General features: G+C 33.6%; 9 protein-coding genes and 3 pseudogenes across 12 annotated transcripts, besides 5 other annotated features; 2 read left to right on the forward strand and 10 right to left on the reverse strand.

Annotated features, from left to right (window-relative positions):
- Positions 1-7499: part of a mobile genetic element that runs on past the window's edge.
- Positions 15-464, reverse strand: TVAGG3_0766480 (protein of unknown function, DUF4106 family; the record flags this gene model as incomplete). Its single annotated transcript, XM_051245826.1, has 1 exon — positions 15-464. One exon carries the CDS (start codon positions 462-464, stop codon positions 15-17), a length of 450 nt encoding a protein of 149 aa, XP_051092413.1.
- On the forward strand, positions 927-1370 carry TVAGG3_0766490 (uncharacterized protein; the record flags this gene model as incomplete). The annotated part of the gene is made up of 1 exon (XM_051245827.1): positions 927-1370. The coding sequence occupies one exon, from the start codon at positions 927-929 to the stop codon at positions 1368-1370; it is 444 nt and encodes a 147-aa protein (XP_051092414.1).
- Positions 1387-1776, reverse strand: TVAGG3_0766500 (protein of unknown function, DUF4108 family; the record flags this gene model as incomplete). The annotated part of the gene is made up of 1 exon (XM_051245828.1): positions 1387-1776. One exon carries the CDS (start codon positions 1774-1776, stop codon positions 1387-1389), a length of 390 nt encoding a protein of 129 aa, XP_051092415.1.
- TVAGG3_0766510 (Poxvirus D5 protein-like family) lies at positions 1845-2189 on the reverse strand (the record flags this gene model as incomplete). The annotated part of the gene is made up of 1 exon (XM_051245829.1): positions 1845-2189. A coding segment is annotated over one exon (345 nt), but the record flags the coding sequence as incomplete, so codon positions are not given.
- On the reverse strand, positions 2644-3081 carry TVAGG3_0766520 (uncharacterized protein; the record flags this gene model as incomplete). Its single annotated transcript, XM_051245830.1, has 1 exon — positions 2644-3081. A coding segment is annotated over one exon (438 nt), but the record flags the coding sequence as incomplete, so codon positions are not given.
- Positions 3112-3504, reverse strand: TVAGG3_0766530 (uncharacterized protein; the record flags this gene model as incomplete). The annotated part of the gene is made up of 1 exon (XM_051245831.1): positions 3112-3504. The coding sequence occupies one exon, from the start codon at positions 3502-3504 to the stop codon at positions 3112-3114; it is 393 nt and encodes a 130-aa protein (XP_051092418.1).
- TVAGG3_0766540 (protein of unknown function, DUF4106 family) lies at positions 3914-4447 on the reverse strand (the record flags this gene model as incomplete). Its single annotated transcript, XM_051245832.1, has 1 exon — positions 3914-4447. One exon carries the CDS (start codon positions 4445-4447, stop codon positions 3914-3916), a length of 534 nt encoding a protein of 177 aa, XP_051092419.1.
- On the reverse strand, positions 4824-6426 carry TVAGG3_0766550 (annotated as a pseudogene). The gene has a single exon. A coding segment is annotated over exon 1 (1603 nt).
- A 1963-nt stretch (positions 7500-9462) lies between the features above and the next one.
- TVAGG3_0766560 (protein of unknown function, DUF4106 family) lies at positions 9463-9992 on the reverse strand (the record flags this gene model as incomplete). The annotated part of the gene is made up of 1 exon (XM_051245833.1): positions 9463-9992. A coding segment is annotated over one exon (530 nt), but the record flags the coding sequence as incomplete, so codon positions are not given.
- A 438-nt stretch (positions 9993-10430) lies between these two features.
- Positions 10431-10480: a mobile genetic element.
- Positions 10481-10525: 45 nt separating this feature from the next.
- Positions 10526-13630: a mobile genetic element.
- On the forward strand, positions 12192-13044 carry TVAGG3_0766590 (annotated as a pseudogene). The gene has a single exon. A coding segment is annotated over exon 1 (853 nt).
- Positions 13631-14470: 840 nt separating the features above from the next.
- On the reverse strand, positions 14471-15129 carry TVAGG3_0766600 (annotated as a pseudogene). The gene has a single exon. A coding segment is annotated over exon 1 (659 nt).
- Positions 15130-15368: 239 nt separating this feature from the next.
- Positions 15369-16209: a mobile genetic element.
- Positions 16210-17131: 922 nt separating this feature from the next.
- Positions 17132-18171: a mobile genetic element.
- A 9-nt stretch (positions 18172-18180) lies between these two features.
- On the reverse strand, positions 18181-19652 carry TVAGG3_0766630 (uncharacterized protein; the record flags this gene model as incomplete). Its single annotated transcript, XM_001312043.1, has 1 exon — positions 18254-19651. The coding sequence occupies one exon, from the start codon at positions 19649-19651 to the stop codon at positions 18254-18256; it is 1398 nt and encodes a 465-aa protein (XP_001312044.1).
- Positions 19653-19847: the final 195 nt, after the last annotated feature.

Below are 19847 nucleotides of genomic sequence, written 5' to 3' on the forward strand. Positions count from 1 at the left end.
GAACTCTTTATTTTTCAAGCTTGACTTTTTACAATTTGAACTTTGTTTGCGTAGATATGAATTCTGAAAGAAGTATGAGGGTCTTGTATGACTTTGTACTTCTCCCATAGTTCATGTCTGTCAAACTTACCTGCCATGGACTCTTTCATAAGTTCCATGAAATCGTCTTCGGACAATCCGGGGAAAAGTATAATGTCAGTAAGTATTCTTTTAACATCCTTACTTAAACTCTTGGCTGTCTGTACACATATTACGACTGAGATGTGAAAGTGTCTGAGCTTCTTAAGAATTCGACACATGTCTTGTTCTCTGTTCTTTAACAAAGGATGAGAGGCGAAATCATCTAAAATAAGAAGACATCTATGAGGGTAAGTCTTCCAATCGTAAGATTGCAATTTCTTCGAAATGTATTCTATCTCTTTCTGTTTGTTTCTGAAGTGTTTCTTCTCTAATATTCTCTGCATTTCCTCATTTGGGTCTTTAAACTTAGAATTTATATACTCATTTATAGCATTATACTTCAAAACTCTTCTTTGGTACTTCTTTATCCAATCCAACAACTCAGTATCCTTTATACATACTAACTTAGACTTCTTTATAATATCTTTGAACGAATTGACGGTTTGGTCAAATTGACCAGAAGTACTACAAATAACAACTAACTCATAGAATGGGTTCTTCTCATCTAGTTCTTGTTGTTGTGCAGCCATTTTAAGATAAGTGAAAGTCTTACCCGACCCAGGTGGTGCAATTAGACCTGTTATACCATTCTGAGCAAATAAGAACTTGTCATGTATAGGCTTTATCTGAGCATTTTCTAACTTCCTCTTGTTCTTGTTTAAAACATTCTCAAATTTCTTGTCAATGTCAGCAAACTTTTTTTCTAACATATTTTTAGAAAAATTAAAATTTTTATCTTTTAGAAAATGTCTAGCGATTTCGCTATCTATATTCGAGACAAGCTTTTCGACAGCAAAACATCTGTCGACCATAAAATCTTACATAGTGTAAACAAGAAAGGTGAATTTGTTCTAAAGTTCTGTTTCTGGGAATATGACAAGAACCATAAAACATTAAGCAGAGCAGTCTTAAAATTTGTCAATGACAGACTTGTTGACAGAGATGACGCCGATTGGAAAGATGAAGTCCAACAAAAGTTCTTAGAATGCAAAGAAGACACATGCGCTGTTCTTGAAGATGAAATAGAAAACAGAATAGATGAGCTATTAAAGGACAAAGAACTTTTACATAAATATGGTTGCGCCAAATCTGACATAACTCCACCAGAAAAGAAGAAGAGAGAAAAGAAAGTAGAAGAAGAGAAGAAAGAACCTGAACCAGTTCCAGAGAAAAAGAAATTTGACATGTAAAAATAAAATTTTATTTTTAGAACATTTCTGGGTCAATGTCAATGTTCTCTTCCTCTTTAGGAGTAAACACTGGCTTAGACTCTAAAATCTTTTTACCCAATTTACCTTGAACTTCTACAACTTTAGACTCATAATATTCATAGTCGTCTGCTTTCTTTGGTTCATAAGGTATAACAAGTTTGTATGCTTTGCCTTCTTTAAGGTTTGAGAACCTTCTGTCAAAACTTTCTTTGACTGTTAACAAACCTTCTATGTCTAAGTCTTCAAATTTCGCACCATTTTTAGTCACAATAGCAAACTTAACTGGTTCGATGTTCCAAACTTTGCTGAATGAAGACTTTTCAAAATGGTAGAAGTAAACATTCAAATATGTGAATGGGTCTAGTTCTTCTTTAAGTCCTGACATGTACTTGTTTACTGAGATGAATTTTGTCATCTTTTCTATCGGATAAAAAAATATTTTTTTTTTAAAATTTACTCAGAAAAATTTTTCTTTGTATATACACCATTCTGAACATCTAAAAGACTTTTGACATTTGCCAAGAATGTTCGTTTAGAAGCTGTCATATAACCATATTCTTGGCAATATTGTTTATACGAATCGTACAATGACCTTTCATCTAATGACACAAAGTCAGTTTCATCTATGAACAGTTCATATACACTCTTGTTTGCTTCTAACAATGTTTGTCTCTCTTCGGTATGTGGAATTTGTCTTGGATTGAACTTAGAAATATCTAATGTCATGAAATATGAGAACAAGTGGTTGTAAAAGTCAGATGTCAAAGTTTCTGCTAAGTCGTCAAAAATATTCTGTATCTTGCATATGAGCTTCTGACGTTCTGACAACTACATATCTTCTGTCAGAACTTTCTAACTTCATCGGAACAGCATTGTTTGAAACCATAATGAAGTTTGCAACATTCTCACAAACTCTTTGGTCTTTATACTTTCTTTCAACAACTCCAACTTTGTCTGTTATAAGACTCTTCAAAGCATCTGAGTTCAAAACTTTTGTTGTATCTATACTTTGAAGTTCATTGCAAACTATAAGTTTCATATTCTCTATTGAGGAGTTAAATTTACCGCAGATGTTTTCTAAGTTTGTCATATTAGGGTTCGAATAACCTTCTAATAGTTTGCATAAGATATCTGTAAAGAAAGTATTCTTACCAGTTCCTTGTTTTCCAATTATAATGAGAGCAGTTTCATTTTTAGCACTTGGATGTTGTAAGATGTTTGCAAACCAACATAAGATATACTCATAAACCTTTTCGTTTCCATTGCATATAATTTCTTTGACATGGTCTAACCAAGCTTCTATAATATTTTCTTTCCATTCTACTTGTTCGTATTTATATCCAGTGAAGATAGAATAGAAGTTTGGAGAAGGTGTATAAAACTTTATACCACGAACTGAAAAATCTTCTAATTTTGACAATAAGATATCCCAAGCATCTAACATCTTCATTCCAACTTGTACGACTTTTATTTTCTTAAGTTTCTGTCTACATTCTTGTTCAGACACTATTGTTGCTCTTGGTTTGTTAAAGACAACATCCCATTCTTTCATGACATAACATTCTGGGGCAGAGTCAACATAAATGACTAAACGTTTCAAATTCTCGACTGCTTTGTTATAGTCTCTAAATGGACACATATTTCTGAATGCTTGGAAGTCATAAAAATCTGAAACATCTATTCTGTACATTTTTATAAAAATAAAAAAAATATTATTTTTTTATTCTTGACTTTGTTGTTCCATTTGTTGCATTTGTTGTTCTTGAGCTATTTGTTGTTGAAGTTGTTCTTGTAATACAATACTTTCACCAGTTGCATCTTCCAATTCGAAACTTTCTGCCGTCATTGACAAATACATAGGACATAAAAGTTTTACAGGAACAAAGTTTGCGTCAACTAATGTCAATGTTATACTTGCCAAAGTGTTTGAGTTCACTAAGGTTGAAAATTCTGCATTCGAATGAACAATAGGCAAACCAGCAGAGAAAGTATTGTTTATACGCATAAGTATCTTTTGGTCATAATAGTTTCTGTCGACATTCGAATAACACTTTGAACCTAAGTTTGAAACAATATATAAGATTGGTGTGCTTAATGTCAATGGAATAGACATTCCTTGTATGACACCTTTTCCTGTTATAGGAAACTGTTGGTAGTAAAAACCAGATATAAGTTTTGTATTATAGCTCATATCGTTTATAGTAAACTCAGTCGGACATCCAAACATAATGAAACCTGCTCTAGTTGCAGCACATGTTACACCCGTACTTAAAGTATTAAATAAGTCAACAAAACCTGTTGGTGGTATATCTGAGTAAGTATCTGCAAAGGAGTATTTTTTACCATTCACAACAATAAAGTCTTCTGGTGTCAAAAGAGCAAAACAGGCTTTAGTCGTCATTATGTTTAAGGTTAGTTTACAATATCGTCCTTGAGGACTTTGTAAGTTTGTTGTTATAGAATTATATGACTCAGGGTTTTTAGTCGTAATAGTATAAACCATTATGTCTTCTGCCATTTACTTAGCAAATAAACTTTAATGAAATGTTGTGGTCGTCAAATATTTTTATAACGTCTGGGAAACTATATTTTAAGTTCAACGTTTCACCTCCTTTCATAACGTATATCTTGTCAATGGCATTATATGAAACACCACAGCAACTAATGTCGGGTTCTATTTCTTTGATGTTTATATCGTCTGCCTCTGTCAAAAGTTTCAATAGTTCTTTCAAAATTTCATGAGGTGCAATGACATATGAGTTCACTTTTACAGGGTTGTGTTCGACCAAGTTTAACATTATACTTAAAGCTTGACAAATCTTCTCCTGAGTTTGAAGTTTGTCTTTCAGTTGTTGGTAGTCGTTTCGAATATCTGCAACAGAACTTAAGTCTCTGCTAACTTCAGGATATGTTGGTTCTTTTACAGGAACAATTGTTATACCATCTTCGTCTTCGTATGGTTTCCCCATTTCAACATCTCTGTCTTTGACATTGACAATAACACTTTGACTGTTTGTTTGAGTTGGTGAATTTAACTTCACATCTGCCACCGCCATTAAACCTTTTGAAACACTTACGCTTCTATTTTTCGGAAATGACATTTTATTTAGAATAAAAAGATGGACGTATTCGGATATCTCTTCGAATTGAAGCAAAACAAGGTTTATACTCACAAACAATACAAATACATTGACAGAATAGTTCTTTACACAAACAATGGAAAATGTTATAGAATAGCAGTCTTTGCTGAACCTAAATATTTTCATAAAGCAAAGAAAGTTGGTATAACCGAGATGGTGAAAGTTCTTGACGTTGACAAAAATATAACTTCAAAACTGACCGATATTACTAAAGGAAAGTTTATAATACAATATTATGTCAAAACTGGCGTACTGTCAATATTTGACGGAGAGAAGTCAGTTCAAGAACAACTTACTGACCTGCTGCCAAAATCTGCTCGATGGAAGCTGTCGTTATGCCAATCTGAGGAGCCCCAGCAGGTTTCATCGAACGAATCTTCAAAAGAGCATCTTCCGTGAAAAGTGCTATTGGTTTTGTAAACTTCTTTGCTTTCAATTCATCTGGACCGTCTCTGTCACCAGTATATTGTATTTGAACTGTACCAACAGTTGAAATACCACCCATAAAGTCTTCTGAGTCAGCAAATGGAATGCCAAGCCAAAAGTTTGAACGGTCTCCATTTGTATATTGAGTTTTTTGACCTCCTGTATGAGTCCATACTTTCACATATGGCATAATAGAACTTTGCATTTCAGGGTTAATAGTTGTTGTGAAGTTGTTGTTAAAGTTCATAGCATCTAATGTCAAGTTGTATGACCTCATATCCTCAACTGTAGAATATTCTTCTCTTGGATAATATTTGCCATCTATGTTTATATGATATTTAATACCAGGGTTGTAGAAACAAGAATAGTCATTTATAGTTCGTCTGAACAGTACAAACATAGTATCTGCATGTTTCATTGCAGTTGTTAAAGCAATATCTGTTCTTGCCCTGGGTCAGCACTTTGGTTTCCAACTTCACCTGCAAAGTCTTTGACAGATATTTGGTGTATAGGGAACATAAGTGGAACTGCAATATATTTGGCAGCTAAAGCATTTGAAATATCTGGGTCCAACATATAGACTGCAAGTCTGCTTTCTATTCTCTTGCATTCAAATTTTTCGCATGTGAACTTAACTGGGTCCCAAGCATCTCCAGCAGCATTGAAATAATAGCTTACTTCAGTGTTGAGGTTTGAGAAACCAAAGTCTAAGTCAACTTTGTCTTTGCAAAAAGTCACAGAACTTGGCTCCACCAGTTCCAGCTACAGTAAGCTGAATGGGTCTTGTGTTGGTGCAATGACTAAGTTATTTTTGCTTGGAGTAAGTTCGATAGAAATTTTCCTGCCAGTTTGGCAAGTATCTTAAGAACCTAAAGATGAGGAAAGATGACAAAGGAACTCTAAGTTTCAGTTTTACTTTGGTTACTGCTGCTGCAGTTTGTCCAGAAAGGTTAACATAAACTCCTGGAACGTTAGGGTCAAGTCTTCTTATTTTCTCAATAGTTTGCATACTGGTCTGTTTGTTCTCTAGCTTGTGGTTGTACTGAGTTTCTCAAAGCGAACCATTCATAGTTTGCCCATGTTACTGTTTGAACTAAGTCAGAGTTAGAATATATCTTATATCCCATGAAAACTTCTGGAGCATATTGGTATCCGACATAGAAAATTCCATTGCAACCTTTCTTGTCAGACAACTTGGCAGAAGGTTTTATTTCAATGTCTTGTTCCACGTATAAGAATGAGTTGTCAATAGAAATAATATGAAACCTGTCGCAAGCAATATCTACTGTTGTTGAAGAACCTTCTCCAAACTCACCTACGTTTCCATAAGAAACAGCAGTTGTATATTCGTAAGTTCCAGGAACTATTTCTGACCTTCTAATGGCATTGTCGCATTCGTTATACCATTCGGAAACATTTCCGTTCATGGCATCCAAAACTGTTGGCGTTATATTCTGAGCGGCGTACATTTCATATGGGTAAAAATATAGAATGGTTGGATTTATATGTCATAATAGAACCCACTCGTACCAAGCTTTACTTTCTTCCTGACTGAGTTTTTAACTCTTCTTTTTCCTTCATTGCCACTACTTTCACTAGATGAAGTTACTTCTTCACTACTTTCACTTTGTTCTACTCTTCTTCTTTGGTGTCGCTTTTGGTAACTCCCTCTGCTTCAAGTTGTTGCATCTTTGCCTCATGTTCACCTAGTATGTTGTAAATTTCCCATGTCCTTTTTGTCTTTGGGCTCTGGTCGCCCATCTCAGGTAACCTATATCCTAGAAAGATTTTGTCATAGTTTGTATTTGAGTCTTCGCTTATTGTTTGCATGACTCTTTCCTGAGTTTTCCGGTTCAAGCTCTTCAAACAGAGCTTGTCCGATATGGAATAAGCTCGTTTCCAAATATATGTTTTTGTAGCCATTCTGGTTTTCTTTCCATGTTACCAATAATATCTTTTGTGAATGGGAAAGCTTTTACCCAATGTTTCAGTCTTGCGTCATTTATTTCTGTAGTTGGTTTTATTTTGTCATGGAACATGTTTTTCAATACTAACATTTCATTTGGTACTGTCCATTTGAGTTTTCTTAAATATTCATCCCTTCTCGGTTCATTGTCTGCAAAGTAAGTTTTTATGACATTTTGCAAACTTTCGTTTGCAAGGTCATGTACAATAGGTTCTCTTCCTTCTCTCTCCCTAACTTTCTTTCTAAACTCTTCAACCAAATATACATCTCTATGGTTCTGTGTAGTTCTTTGAGATAAATGTTCTAGAACGTCAGTTGTTATATTTCCATCAGCCATGTTCATTTCATACTGGTCCAAAATATCTGCATGTTTCATATCTTTCAATGGCATTAAAGCCGCGCTGAAAAATACCAGCTATATCTGGTTCACCATTCACTTCCATTGCGTCTACAACTTCTTGAATTGTGGTTGTAAGTTTATGAACCACCTATCCGGATTAGCTTTATGACCCCATCTCATTGTAGTTCCATAGTCTGCAGAAACAAAAGTAGGTTGTTTCCATCTTGGTTAGGTTCTGAATGAACTTTAAACAATGTTTCATTTCTATATGTTTTGTTGAAATTTAACCTTTTATTTTCACCGAGTTCAGCCAAAGATTGAACGTTATATGGTCGTAAGTAAAAAAGGATTATTGTATTTGCGTACATTTTCTTTCAGTACTTCCATTCTATGCTGAATATTTTCATCTGATGTTGGAGTCTTTTGTATGTCGGCGAACATTTTTCGATATTCTTCTACTATGTCAGCCGAATTTTTCTTAGACTCTTGGAAAGATTCCATATTCTCCGCATACTCTTGTTGAGGGTCAAGATTTTTCGGCTGTTCCAAATCTTCATCTAGTTCTGTGAAGTTAGTTTCCAAAGGAGGGACTTGTTCGTTTCCTTCAGGCTCTTCTAGCTGTTGTTGCTGAACTATTTCTTCCATGTCTGGTTGTATCTGAACTTCTTCCTGTGGAGTTTCTTGTACCTCATCTGGTGGCATTTCATATATTCCGAGACCGTTTTTAACAAGTTCCCTATTTAAGTCATCCGCATTCATAACCCTTTCTTCTTTCGTTCCGTCTCTATTTTTTACGCGTTTCATGACGAAAGTTGAATTATCATTTATCTCTGACATCAAATATCTCGGAGTAAATTCAGTCATGTCATTTGGATGATATGCTATTAAATCATATCCCTTAGCGAGCTTGTATTTTCCAGGTTTGAAATTATATCCTATTTGGTGCTGAACCATAAAGCTAAATAGGTTCGGGTCAGTATTTCCTTCCTTGAACTTTCTAATAGCTTCTTTATATCTGTCACTAAAGTCAAGAGTATCTGGGTAACCATAATCTTCCTTAAGCATTTTTAAGAATTCTTGGTTTCCTTTTTCTCTACTTCTTTTGTGTCCTTGCTCTGTTTGTAGTTGCTGTGCTGGTTGTGGAGGTGGTTGTTGTGCAGGGTTTTGAACTGTTGGTTGCTGTGTTGGTTGTTGTTGTGGTGCTGGATTTTGAACTGTTGGTTGCTGTGCTGGTTGTGGAGGTGGTTGTTGTGCAGGGTTTTGAACTGTTGGTTGCTGTGTTGGTTGTTGTTGTGGTGCTGGATTTTGAACTGTTGGTTGCTGTGCTGGATTTTGAACTGTTGGTTGCTGTGCTGGATTTTGAACTGTTGGTTTTGGTTGTTGTTGTGGTGCTGGATTTTGAACTGTTGGTTGTTGTGTTGGTTTTGATGCATGCCTGTGTCTGTGTCCATGTGACGATGTAAATGTTTTAGGTAGTCCTGGTGCAAGTGCTTCTCTTGGAGGGTTTGGTGGTATATAAGTTCCGCTAGCTAGTATATAAGTTCCACCAGCTGGTATATAAGTTCCACCAGCTGGCACATATGTTCCATCTGCAGCATAATGTCCTACCTGACATTTCGTTTTTAAGAAAGCATTTACTAGGTCTGTTTTGGTCTGTTGTAACTCTTTTTCTTGACTTTCCACAACAGTTGCTCTAACGGCGTCATAGGCACTTTGAACTGCCTGTCTCGTTGCTGCATCTGTTATTTTCGTCATATTTTGTGCTACTTCTCTTAACTCTTTGTCGAAACCTTCAGACTTCAGTTTCTTTCCAGATGAGAAGTCGTTCACTAGTTTCACCTTACTATGAAGAGCTTCGAAGGCATTCTTAAAGTCAGCATTCATTAAAGCTTCATTTGAACTGTCTTCATCCGCTTGTATTTTTGTCCTTATTGACCCTATAAGTTGGGCTGCTTTAGCGTTGGCTTGGGCATCTAACTAGTCATTATTAGCTTTTATATATTCTGCGCTTTTCATTGCCTTTTGCATGGCTGCGTCGTTATTTTTACTTTCTTGTGCTAAGTTTTCATACTGTACGGTTTGGTTTTGCAACTGTAAAGTTTTTCTGCCTTTACATTTGCTTCAACTTCTTTTTTATACTCATCGCTATCCATATATGTCTTCAGGGCTTTTTGTTTTATCTCTTCATCTTTCAGTACTTTATATTGAGTAGTATGGTTTTTCAAATTTATAACATCTTGTTCCATTTTTGCTACTTCTGCTGCTTTTTCTGACACTTTTTTCGCATATTCCTCTGTACTTAGTTCTTTCAGTTGTTCTTCTTTCTTCTTTTTCTCTACGTTTAACTCATTGAGTTTCTTTGTGTGTCTGTCATATTCTAGTTTCTTTTCGTTTTCACTTATTTGTTTCTGTATGTCTATGTTTGACTTTTTGACATCTGTTATTTGATTTTTGAGTGAACTCAAATTCATTTGACTTTGAGGGTTATAAGCTGTTCCGTCTGCAGCTCCACCATAGCCTGCCATTTTCGCTAAAAGTGCCGCTCTTAAACCTCCACTCTGTGCACCAATAACTCGGTTTAAAAGCATAGGGTTGCTTGACATTTGTTGCAACATAGTGGGGTCATTCATCATTTGTTGTTGCAACTGTTGTTGTGGTGTCAGTTTTACTATTGGATGTTTCAATGCTCTCTTCCTCTTACGTATATTCTTACGTAGCTTACGTGGCATTTTAAGTGAAGTAAAAAACGGTTTTTGACAGATGTTTATATGACACTTTTTGTTCAGCACAAAAAACTACTCGGTCAAAGTGTTGTCAGTTTTGTAAAATAACCGTCCTATCTCATTCTATAAGGGGGAAAAGGCTTCTCAAAGTATACTTCCTTGGAACGCCTGTAACTTTTCCTGTAGCGACGATAGACCCTTACTTGTCCGGACAAAGTTATACTATTTTGAGCGCTCTACCAAAAAGTCACCGGCTGGTCGGCTGGGGTTCGGTCCTCCTCTTGGGTCTTGGGCAAAATTTCTTATGGGCTAGAGGGCACGAAGTGCCTGGAAGCCCCTCATACCTGACCTTATTCTCATTTTAATATTTCATCGATTTTTTATTATCGATATTCAATACAAATGAATTCATATTATAATAGTATCTAGTATAACTAGGTATTCTATCACAGTATTTCTTCAATTTATTATAATATTTCAGCATTTTTTAGTTTCAATGCTGATTTGTTCCTTAGCTTGTAAACTATAGTTACTTTATATATTCATGTGATTTTATCCCAAGCATATGGGGATTCTAAATTTTTGTCCCTATCGTTATCCCAATTGAATTTTTTTTGGAATTTAAAATTTTTTTTCTGCATGTAAACTTAAATTTTAATTTTTACCACTAAAATGCAATATTTCAACAAATTAATGAGTAATAATATTTTAATTTATAATAATTATTATAAATCTCCTCAATTTAATGTAATTATTGTATTAATTTTTGTTGAAAATATAAAATCTTCAAGTAAATGATGTGAATTTAATATTTTTAGAATGTTGTTTAATTGTACTATATTATGCATGTAAAATTTTGTTACAATACATTTTATATGGGATCCCCATTGCCCAATTGAGAGAAAATTGAGAGGTGGGATTGGGCTAGCCCAATTCAAAATATCCCAGGTGGAAATAAAAAAATTAACAATTCAACATAAAAAAGCATCTTAAATAATAATGATAAAAAATTTTGTATGAATTTCAATCAAATTTGTTTTTATTCAACTTAAGAAATCACTTCATTAATGAAAGAAGTCGGGTTCACAACATATCCCGATCTTGAAACGAAACAACATGTTTACATGCGATATAAACATGAAGGTAGTCCCAAGTGGTATGTAAAATGCAATGAACTTGTGACACGATCTGATGGCGTAGTTTGCCGGTGTTCAATGCAAGAACAAAGGGAGGATCATTATAAAAACTGGCTTAAGACTCATGTTCACACATGTCAGCCGGAGAAGCATTATCGCAGCAAACATTACTTGACTACTACAATAAAGGTAAACAGCCAAATGATCCAATGTTGGATTTATCGAATGTATACGATGAAATGACCATTTTTACCGGTAAGTTCAACCTTGCCTTAGACACATTTGCATCCCCAGAATTCACGCATGTTGCAAAGATTTTCATTATGTTCACAATATATCAAATGATGAACAAATACAAACAACTTCAGTCAGCTAATATCAATCCGGAAAAACTTGCTGACAAATTATATAAGCCTATTACACGTGATGAGATCCGAAATAGAATGATTGCTATTGCTAACAGCATACACCTTGCTAAAGTTCTCGAATTCGCCAAAAAAGCATACACTTGTGTCGCCATCGATGAAGGCAAGACACATGATTACCACAATCTTGATTTTGTCTTAACAAATCCGTTGGAGCAAATGAAGCCATACCCAGTAGAGGCGATAGATATGAAGGATGGCCAGACAAGTCAGGATTATAAATCCGCAATAACAGCAGGATTTAACAGAATTGACATTAGGAAAGTCAAGATAGGTAGTGTGGTAGTTGACGGAGGACCAGCACAGTTAAAATGCTTCAAAGATACTTGGAATGATTCATTCTATCATGACAGAGATCCAAAATACTACAAGATATTGCTTATTCCCTGTTTGTGTCACAGAATCCACAACAGCTATCAATATATTGCTGGCAAGAACAACCAGTTACAAAGTTTAGTAAAGGATGTGCACAGAATTGCAGAACTTTGTCGCATTCATGCTGACGATATAGGTGCACAATGTCCACAGCATGTATCCACCAGATGGATATATGACTATAATATATGTGTCTTTATTCTTAAGTACGAAAACAAAATCAAGCAATATATAAATGTAGATCACGATAAAATCGTACAATTGAAAGATTGTTTAGCTGTTCTTAAAAAGCTAATCTTAGTATTCGAATCGGATAAGGCATTGTTGGCAAATTGTTACATTTGGCTTCGTAAAGCCATATCAGCTCTCAATCTTTTGACATCCAATTTGCATAATGCATTCGGATCCATCTTGGCATCTTCATTGGATAGCTATACCTTGGACTCTGACTTTGGTGGGCTATGGTGTTTGGCATTCTCTCTCACGCCGAGAGGAAGGTTCTACTTCCATAGAAAGTTTGTTAAAAACGAAGAAGTAGAAGATTTGGCCGATCCCTTGAGTTCCTTTCAAAGTGAGCATATTCCTGATAAAGATCCGGCAGAAGATTTACAGGACATTTACATGGATTCTATTTTTGAGGAAGGTAACACAAACGCTGTAATTGATGTAACAGATGAAGGCACATTTCGTAGAATTGTCGAATCTGATGATCAACTTAGGCTTACATTGCAAGATGTACGCGAGGATAATCATCAGACTGCCGAAAATGATCTAACAGCAGCTAAAGATTACCTCAAGCGCATTTTGGTTCAATTCCGATTGAACGAAAGACAAAAAACGCTTGTACTCTCGTTATATAATACGTTCATCAATAAGGAATCAGACATCTTTGAGAACGATCTGATGGACGAGGCACAAAATTATGCTTGGGAAGAGATCTCGCATAGAATTGGAGAAAAATCCATCCTTGCGGAAATAGCATTACGCTTGTTATGTTTATCTCCTTCGGAGGCAACATGTGAACGTAATATCAAAGCACAAAGGTTAATTTTGAACGTTAGGCGGTTAAGATCCAAGAAAAACTTGTTAAATAGCCGTCATATCTTAATGGCAACTAAATGAAATAAACATTTTGTTATTATTTATTTTTCAATATTAAATAGCCATTTTCTTCACAAATATTTCAATGTGTTTTTACAACAATTTAACATTCAATAATTTATAATGAATCGTTCTCTTTCATTAAACATTAATTAAAACCTCCGGTCATGAATATTTTTTTTGTTATTATTATTTTGTAATTTAAAATCTAATAATATATAAGAGTAATATTTATTATTTTATATTTTAATTCGTTATGATAATCTTTATATTTACAATTTATAAAGCACCGATCCACAGATAATATAGTTCAGTGGTAAGAGTCATAGTATAAGCCTTAAGTTCCCCAGTTCGACCCAGGGCCTTTTCTTTTTTTCTTTTTAGATTTTTTTTCTGAAGTTTATTTTTAAGGTTCTCGCTGGCGACCCCCCGTTCACCAAAAAAATTTTCGATTTTTGCTGGCGACCCCCCTTCGCTCGATATTTTTTTTGTGAACGGGTGGGGGGTCGCCAGCAAAAAAAAGATGTCAAAATTTATCCCAAAAATTTTAAAAAAATCGAAGAAAGTGCATCCCAGGGATTATAAAATTTAAGTTTTCACATCTCTACTTTATATCTTCGGCTATTATCCTATTCAACTTAGACGTAAAAAAATTAAATAACGTATAAATATAATTTTAATGGTAAAAGATTAAATGTTTATTCCGTATGTAATGTGATTTGATTTGGATGGTAAGATAAGTTTCAGTATAGTTTTTGTTAATTGATTAAGAATTGTTGAATAAAATTCTGGAACTTCGTCAATTTCTTTGATTCCCTCTTCCTCGCAATACAACTCCATATCATTAACTTGTATTTAAAGGCTTCCATATACAAAACTATATATAATGTTTGAAAGTTAAATCCAATCTTTTTCTATTTCTAAAAAAAATTGAGACCTAAACACGAGATAGCTTTCAGAAAATTTTCAGGGACATTTTTAATCATTTTTTTTATTTATTGTAATATCTTTGTTATTAAATTTGAATTGTTTAATATTTGAATGTAAAGAATTGAATAGTAATAATTTTAGTTTTAATACATAGCTAATTGCTAAGCAAAATAATTAATTTATTGTAATTTTGACATGTAAACTAAAGGGGAATTTAGCCGGCCAAATATATGTCACTTTTTGACTTCACCTCACTTCCACCATTTCGTCTTATGACAGTAAAGTGTCAAATTCACATATAATGGGTAAGATGGAACACAGTGCCACCATACCCAACTAACCCATACTAACTATCTTCATGCGGTGTGTTATTATTGTACTCCCAAATAAAGGCAGGAATAGCCTGAATGCTTTGGCAGCGCTCCAATGTCGGCCAGAATCTCTCAATCTTCCCATTTTGGTAGGGAGAATGAGAGTCTGTATGCCGCCATTGGACGCCTCAAAGATCAAGTAGATCTTAAAAGGCGCCCCTATTTTCTGAACCGTTGTCGGTCCAGAAACAATAAGGGGCGCCAAATTCAATGAAGGCGGAAGCCGCAACATTCGCTGTCGTCGCTGCCAGCATATCTGGTATTTGTATACACGCTAGGACTTTGCGGCTAAAATCGTCGATTATGCCATAAATATACTGGCCACGAACACCCCTAAAATAATGAACATCTGCGTGCCAGATAAGATTGGGTGAAAGCGCCCAATATCTTACTGCTGTTTCTGGCCCGGCATGCTCTAATTGCGTCTTGGTGAAATGATTTTCTTTGAAGTATCTGCGTACTTCTCTATAAGATACATCAATTTGTTGTAATTTCAAACGTTTCCATTGTTTTGTTTGACCACAGGGAAAGGCCCAGTGGTCATGTATCACAGCAAGAGCTTTGATTTGGTCGTAGGATTGACCCTACGACCTTTCTTGCCTTTAGGCAATGGGATATTCTGTAAGCTAAATTGATTTTGTAAAAAAGATTTTGAAACATCTAAATATTTGAAATCATTTGATTGAAGGGTTGGGGCGATGGGAACATGGGTGCAAGCTTCTTCCCATGTCATTTTACCTTCTTCAATCTGATTGGAAATACCAATTAGGTAAATTCGATCGACATACCCTTTGTAAGGATTCATTCTAATGAAGTACGTTAACAATCAAAATATTCTATAAGTGTCTAGTATGGAATTCAAAAGAATAAAGAAAATGGTAACGTAAATAAAGGTATTATGAAATAATTTATAATTAAAATGAAAAAAAGAAAAAATAATAAGTAAAGTGACTGGAAATGAAAATGAAAATCAGTGTACATTTTATTTTTTTCTCGCTGTGAAACGTATTCGGTCTTTTTTTTAAAAATTAATTTTTTGTTAGAGATAAGAGCTAAAACTCGGTAAACAACTTCTTTATGTCTAGAAAATTCTATCTTGCCTTTTATTTTTTTCTCGCTGTGAAACGTATTCGGTCTTTTTTTTAAAAATTAATTTTTTGTTAGAGATAAGAGCTAAAACTCGGTAAACAACTTCTTTATGTCTAGAAAATTCTATCTTGCCTTTTATTTTTTTCTCGCTGTGAAACGTATTCGGTCTTTTTTTTAAAAATTAATTTTTTGTTAGAGATAAGAGCTAAAACTTTGCAGACAACTCCCCCATGTCTAGCAAATTTAACATTCGTCTCCTATTTTTATATATTTGGTTTAGAATGTTCGAAAATGCGTAATATGGTCATTAATATTAATTGAAAAGAACCTTGAATTAATTCAATCTGATCTCACAAAATATTTTAAATTACAAACTTTGTAGTTTGAATAGATAATTAGTATTAAACTTAAATAACTAGTTTATTTTTGAATAAAAATTATTTGAATTCATTCAATTTTGTGAATTTTCCTTCAAAAATCAAGTTTAAATATCTTATTTGCCATATAATTATAAATACAATGAAACATATTCGAAATTGAAAAGAATGACTTTTTCTGTTCTTTCAATCATTCAATTTGAATTTTGCAATTTTGGATTTCTCATTAAATAGCTATTAAAAACAACAAGCAATTTAACTTACATTCAAATTTATTTGTGTTATATTCAATCTTCTCAAAACTTATAATTTTCGGCTATAGCATGATTATATGCTATATAATATAATAAACCTATAATAGTATCATTCTTTCAATTATTTGAAGAGAAAACCGAAAAAATATATTTTCGGTCTATAACAATCAAAATTTGAGAACACTGAATTAGGAAAACTGTTAATTTTGATCACATAGATATTATCAATATATGACATTTTGAAACGATCATTTTCATAGCCTTTCAAATTTTTGAATCAATCCGAATTCGTTAAAAATAATTTCACAATATTATTGGATACAGTTGGTTGGTACTAAATTTCATAAACGATCCAAATGAATTCAATTTTTTTGAGAGTATATCAATGATTACAAGCTTTGTAATACCTCTTATCTTTTCGTATATAGGATTTAATTATGCCAAAAGAATATGCACTTCATGCGCATTCTCAAGAAGTGGGCCTTTTTCATACAAAAGTTTCCTCAAAATTAATTTTAATTGCAAAAATTCAAAAAGGAAGACCATACAGCCAATATTATCACGAACAATAACTTTAAATTCCAATGAGTTATATCAAGAAAACAAAGAAACCGATACAAAATCCTATCCCGATAAAAAAATATTTGAAACTACTGCATATTCATCAATCTTAAATGAATCTATATCTTCTGAAATCTCACCTACAAATTCATCAATCTCTATAACTGGTTCATATTTTGATTCTCAGGAGCAGACAATGTTTACTGTTTGCTTAATACTTGTTTCGATTTTTGGTGGGCTCATTCTAATATCTTATTCAGTCTATCGATTGATTAATTTATGCCGAAATAAATGTCAACCTGACATTAATGATAACCTGATAGACAATGAAAATGGTGATATTGCTGCTACAGAAATATAGAGATTGATTGTTTTTAACAATTTATTTTTCCGAATAAAAAGTTTTTTGTAATTAAATATAGAAATCATTGAGACCTCGCCTACCTAAGCAATCAGTAGCTTCCCGTCAAGCTTTATTAAAACAAGCCAAAATTTAAGCTTTTTCTTGTACACGAGACTTATTTAAGGGTGCACACGAGAGGATCATGTAAACTTCAGAATTTAGAACCTTATTTTTAGGCATTATCTTGGCTACCTATTTAGGCTCGAAAAGCAAAAAATATCAAAAAATACAACTTGACTCCATTATGACCCTTTCATGGAGGTAGTTTTTATCCGCTAGTATTTTCCCTTTGAATCTCTTTACAATTCGAAATCAAATTCAAATCTCAGTAGAAGAAAGGAAGAATCGACTTACTACGGTTGTAATACGAATAAATACATATCTTTAATTATTTTTATTTACATAATAATTGTTTGAAGCTCATATTCCATCAAATTTTTAAATAAAAACATTAAAATGTTGAAAATGTTCATATATTTTAATAGGGTTTTGGCACTTTATTGAGGAATTACTACATACATAGTCGAACTGAACTTGATATTTTGAAATTTAAATTATTTATCAAAATTAAAATTTAACTTGAAATTTATAATTATTTAGTCATATTTTGCATAATTCTAAGTAGATTTTGTAAAAAATCAAGAAAGAAAAATTTTAACGTGCTTTATTTTTTCTTTTTTAGAATAATACATATTATTATATAATTAACATATTCATAATGTTTCACCCTTTCAAAAATATAATCCTCCTCCTCTCAAATAAACGTACATACGGGTGGCCTCTTTTTTCAAAAAATTAAAATTTGAAATTTTGGGCTCAAATATTAGAGATTTTTTCAACCTTCAACGATATATGTTGTCTATATCAGACCTCCTTTCTTTTTGATACTTAACATTGTTCCTAAATCTTAGCCGTTAAGGCTGTTCTGAAAATATCTTTTTTCGAAAAAATTCGAAAAAAATTCTTAAAATTCAAAAATCCCTTAATTCCTGAGGATTTTGGAAAAAAGTTTTTACATGAACATGCGTATATTATATGAAGTATATTGATAAGGTAAAAATCAAATTTTATTGCATATTCATCGAGAAAATAAACTAACGAATCCCTCAAAATTGAGAGGGTAATCCTCCTCCTCTCAAATAAACGTACATACGGGTGCACCCTTAATTACAATAAAACATTATGAAATTTTTAATAGAAAATAACATGACAAGAAACACAAGTAATATATTACAAGAATTCTTATTATTTCTCATCAGGATTTTGTTCTGGTGTTGCTGTTTCTTCATCTTTCATTTCTGGCTCAGATCTGGAAGATGATTTTTCGGATTTTCTCGGACTATTCTCTGCCGATGAGCTTGATGAAGAGGAAGAGGAAGAGGAAGAAGAAGATTTCTTTGGCTCTCCTTCATTTTCTTGCTTTTCTTTTTGTTGATTATCTTTCTCTTGTTCTTTCTTTTGCTCTTCCTTATCTTCCTTCTTCTCATTGTTTTCTTCTTTATTCTTTTGTTGAACTGGTGGATTAAGAGGTGGTAAAGTGGTTGGAAATTGGAATGAAACGGAAGGTTGGGAATATTTCTTCTTTTGAAGATCTCTTGTTCCACATTCCTTCTGAGGAGAGTTTTTACGTGGTGCTTCTTGTGATTTAAAGTTCACAACGGTCTCACGATTCAATAATTGCATTTCTTCTTTAGATTGTCTTGTAATTATAACGTTCTTTCCAGCTTCACATTCTTTAAACAATTTTTCTTTCTCTTGCTGATGTTTCTTTTCAAGTTTATCTAATTTCATTTTATAATCTTTTTCAACATTAGCTTGAGCTTGTTTTTGTTCAGCAGCAGACATCCTCTCAGCTTCTCCGTGAATTCTCTCAGCTTCTTCGAACTGTTTCTGCTTTGCTAAAAACTTTTCCATTCTCCAAAGGTTCAAAAGCTGTCCTGATGGTTTTCTGTACTTTCTCATTGTATCTTCATCCCAACCGTTATTGAATTTGTCAATTTCTTCTTGCTGTTTCTCTTCTAAAGCCTTTAATCTTTCTTGTGTCTGCTGATCATATTCATCGAGTTCTTGTTTCCATTTTTCTTTTTGGGCATCGGCCTTCTTCTGATATTCGATCTTTTCGTCTTCTGACTTTTGGTAAGAATTTTTGATGGAATGTAATTTTTCGATTAAATTTTGTGTGAGAATGTTTGCTTGGTTACCTTCTTCATACTGTTCCTTTGAAGCACAATCTAATGTATAAGCTTTCATGTGCTCAACAAAAACTTTAAGAAATTCCGGATCTTCTTCTTCGAATGTAGGGTTCTCTTGGCCCATATATTTATTTCTTGCTTCAATGCATTGTTCGTCTTCTAAAATCGAGGGAAGTTGTTTCTTTTGCTCTTGTTGATTTTTTTGTGGAGAACGTTGAGAAGATTTAGCAGTCGAGGCTTGAGATCTTTGAGAATCTTCTGATTCTAATTGAGATCTCTTGTTAGATGTTGGCGTCGATGAATAAATTCTGATTTGATTTCCCGTTAAAGAGGCGGACGAGCGATATTTCTGCTCATATGGGTGAAAAAATCTATAACGTTTCGCAGTAAGCTTATTTGAAGCCAGTAGCTCTGCTGGCATTGAATGCCTGACGTTCCTGGATCGCGACATTTTCTTAAAAAACACGTTATATTAGACGTTTTACTCATTTTATATAAAGAGAATCAATTCTGGAGACCAAAATTGTCAAGATAGGCATACAATGGGCCAGAAATTAATGAGGTTATGTTTGCGCAAAGCAAATGCATAGATTTAATGTTTGGGATTATTATTCCAAACTAAATCCATTGAATAATGATAGTTCGCA

Source organism: Trichomonas vaginalis, chromosome III, assembly GCF_026262505.1.
Source record: "Trichomonas vaginalis G3 chromosome III, whole genome shotgun sequence".
In the NCBI taxonomy this organism is placed as follows: domain Eukaryota; phylum Parabasalia; order Trichomonadida; family Trichomonadidae; genus Trichomonas; species Trichomonas vaginalis.